Source organism: Grammomys surdaster, unplaced genomic scaffold, assembly GCF_004785775.1.
Source record: "Grammomys surdaster isolate TR1022 unplaced genomic scaffold, NIH_TR_1.0 126391, whole genome shotgun sequence".
Taxonomy (NCBI): domain Eukaryota; kingdom Metazoa; phylum Chordata; class Mammalia; order Rodentia; family Muridae; genus Grammomys; species Grammomys surdaster.
The window spans coordinates 3743624-3747091 of NW_021621185.1; the positions used below are offsets into that span (position 1 = coordinate 3743624).

A 3468-nucleotide genomic window follows, 5' to 3' on the forward strand; every position below is an offset into this window, starting at 1 on the left:
TTCTTGGGTATATTTAGCCTCTTTGTGTTGGAATTTTTTCTTCTCGTATCTTCAGTAGGGTTAGAGTTGTAGATAGATTTCATTAAAATTTTTTTCAGGGAATATCTTGTTTTGTCCCTCTATGGTGATTGAAAGCTTTGTTTAGTGAAATAGTCTAGTCTGGTATCCTTTAGAGACTGCAAGACATCAGCCTAGTCCCTTCTGGCATTTAGAGTCTCTGTTAAGAAGTTGAGTATAATTCTGAGAGATCTTCCTTTATATATTCACTTGGCCTTTTTCCCTTGTAGCTTTTATTTGTTTATTTTTTGATCTGTACATTTAGTATTTTCATTGTTATGTGATGGGAGGATTTTCTTTTCCAGTTCAATCTATTTGGTGTTCTATAAGCTTCTTGTATGTTTATAGGCAATTCTTTCTTTAAGTTAGGGAACTTTCTCTCTATGATTTTGTTGAAAATATCTTCTGGAATTTGAGCTGTGAATATTCTCCTTCTTCTACTTCTATTATTCTTAGCTTCTTTGGCAGAGGTTGGTGGCTTACTTGGTGTCTGTGGTGTTGGCAGAAGTTCAAGAAACTTTGCAGAGTTATGTGGTAATAAATAAAGCACAGGTTTTGAGGTATAGTTTACCACTGTTAAGAGTGCTTTCAAGGAATTGGCTGATAGAGGTTTAGGTGGGGGAGGGTCATAACAATATTCTAAACCATTTGTCAAAATGTTGGATGTCTTTTCTCCATTAAATCACTATTTAACAAATAAGTTAAAGTTGCCTACGGATGTCTAGGTTTGTTTTTCAATTCAGTTGTTGTTTCATTGATCTGCTTTTTCTTTCCTTTGGGAAAAAACTCAGTCTTCATTTCTGTAGCTATATAAGCTTTGAAACTGGATAAAATGATTATATACTGTTCTTTTAAATGATCTATTTAGCTATTCTAGTTGTTTTGACTTTTTCTAGAAATTATTAATAATCATGAATGTATCCACATAAAATATTGCTGAAGCAGTGATATATTTTCTGAAATTCATAAACAAATTTGTGAGGCATTATCTATTCTGCACTGAGTATTTCATTTTGAGCATGAAGTGACTTTAAAATCAACTGATCATTCAAAGAAGAAATAAATGCATACCATATGGCATATGCACAGAGAAGTGCTATTCAGCCTTTAAAAAAGAATGAACAACTGAAATCCAGGCAATTTTAGCAAAATTTATTAAGTGAAATAAGTTAGGCAGAGCAAAGCAAGTATCATATCTTCTCAATTATATGCAGATGCTAAAAACATTGACATTGTCCTGTAAAACATACTTGGGCCATTGTACATCAATGTTTGATATTCAGTGCTGCTTGTAAAGACCTAGAAATGCAGAACAGTAAAGTGATCCAAAGAGTCATTTTAAAGTCCTTTTCCTGCAAAATATTTTAAAAGAGGCTAATTTTTTTCTGATATGGGATAAAATCCCATAAATTTTTAAGTGATATAAGTGAAGGGTTCTAGCATTATACAATGTGGAAAAATTAAATAATAATTTCTTAGTACTTGTGAAATGTAATTATCCTGCCCAAATATTATACTCAGGGTATTTTTTTTTTAGAAGAAATAACCTTCTTAATTTATAGACAATCTATGTTTCTATAAATAGATTTCAAATTTCAGACTTATAACTACAATTATAATATTTGGGTCTGGTTGGTTGATAATGTTGATAATAATTATCTACTATTATAATATAATAATATAATCAACTATAATTTATATGATTCTATTTCTTCCTTCCTTCCTTCCTTCCTCCCTTCCTTCCTTCCTTCCTTCCTTCCTTCCTTCCTTCCTTCCTTCCTTTCTTTTTACAGGTTGTCAATTTTTTCTTATATATAGCATTTCCTCTAAAAATTGTTTGTATTAGGAGAATACACGTTTTTGTACAAATGCTGACATTGTACATTCATAGTTAGATATTCAATACCAAAAGTGAATATGAATTCTAGGGGTAAGGAATAAAGAATTAAACATAGAAGAATACAATCTTAAAATTAATTCAACTTTGACCAGTCTTATATCAAATAGTTTTTAGAAAGAACATATTATAATATCAAAGGTAGGTGCTAGGGTCAACACCAAAGAAACTTGGCAGTGATGTTCATGTCTCTCGGAAACATTTGCTGGTCACCCATTACAGAAGGAGTTTTCAGAAAATTGGTAACTTATAAAATGGTTTCAGATAACTGGGCCATTGACAGCAGTACCTTTTCTAACTGGAATGTGGGCCAGTCCCTAGTCCCAAGAGCTGTAGGCTGCCAGAAGAAAAGACAGATTACAACAGACTTTGTCACATTCGATTATATATTATGTATGGATGAAAACAATCTGAGAGATTTGAATAGAAAACATAATAAAGTTAAAAACTGCAAAGCTAAAGTTGAACTACTTAGGAGCTGTGATCCACAGGAAGAACTCTTTATTGAAGTTCACTATTATGGCAATGATTCTGATTCACCTTTTTTCCTTTTTGTATTGGATATTTTATTTATTTATATTTCAAATGTTATCCCCTTTCCCGATTTCCTCTCTGGAAACACCCTATTCCATCCTCTCTAACCATGGCATTACCCTACACTGGGGCATTGAGCCTTCACAAGACCAAGGGCCTCTCCTCTCATTGATGCCCAACAAGGCCACCCTCTGCTACCAAAGCTGCTGGGAACATGGGTCACTCCATGTGTAAAATTTGATTGGTGGATTAGTCCCTGGGAGCTCTGTGGGGATGGGTCTGGTTGGTTGACAATGTTGTTCTTTCTATGGGGTTGCAAACCCCTTCACCTCCTTCAGTCCTTTCTCTAACTCAACCATTGGGGATCCTGTGCTCAGTCCAACAAATAGTTGGCTGCAAGCATCTACCTCTGTATTTGTCAAGCTCTGGTACAGCCTACTAGAAGACACCTATATCAGGTTCCTGTCAGCAAGTATTTCTTGGCATTGGCAATAGTGTCTGGGTTTGGTGCCTGTATATAGAATGGATCCCCAGGTGTGGCATTATCTCAACGGCCTTTCCTTCTCACTCTACTCCGTACTGTCTTTCCATGTTTCTTTTAGATAGTAGCAACTCTGGGTTAAAAATTTGGAGATAAGTGAGTGGTCCCATATCCCACCCCAGGGGCCTTGCTTAACCTCTGGACATGTTCTCCACAGGTTCTGTCTCCTCTTTGTTGAGCACTTCAACTAATCTCACCCCCATTGGGTCCATGGAGCCTCTTGTTTTCCTGGCATATGGGACTTGCTGGTGGCTAACCTTAGCTCCTCATACCCCAATGCTGACCCTGTATCATCACTGTCTCTACTCATACCTGATCCTACTCCCCTTTCCCCCTTCTCCCTCCTCTCTTCCTGCCAAGTCCCTCCTGTAGGGGAAAAAATTAGAGGCCACTGAAAGGATTCGAGCACAGTTTGGACAGACAACACCAAAGCCGATCC

General features: G+C 36.1%; 1 protein-coding gene across 1 annotated transcript in view; it reads left to right on the forward strand.

The window, feature by feature from the left end:
* Positions 1-2133: 2133 nt before the first annotated feature.
* The window catches only part of LOC114614579 (low molecular weight phosphotyrosine protein phosphatase-like), a 3897-nt gene continuing 2562 nt past the window's right edge, over positions 2134-3468 (forward strand). The window contains exon 1 of the mRNA XM_028760213.1: positions 2134-2480. Within this exon, the coding sequence (XP_028616046.1) occupies positions 2134-2480 (347 nt within the window). The remainder of the gene's footprint in view (positions 2481-3468) is intronic.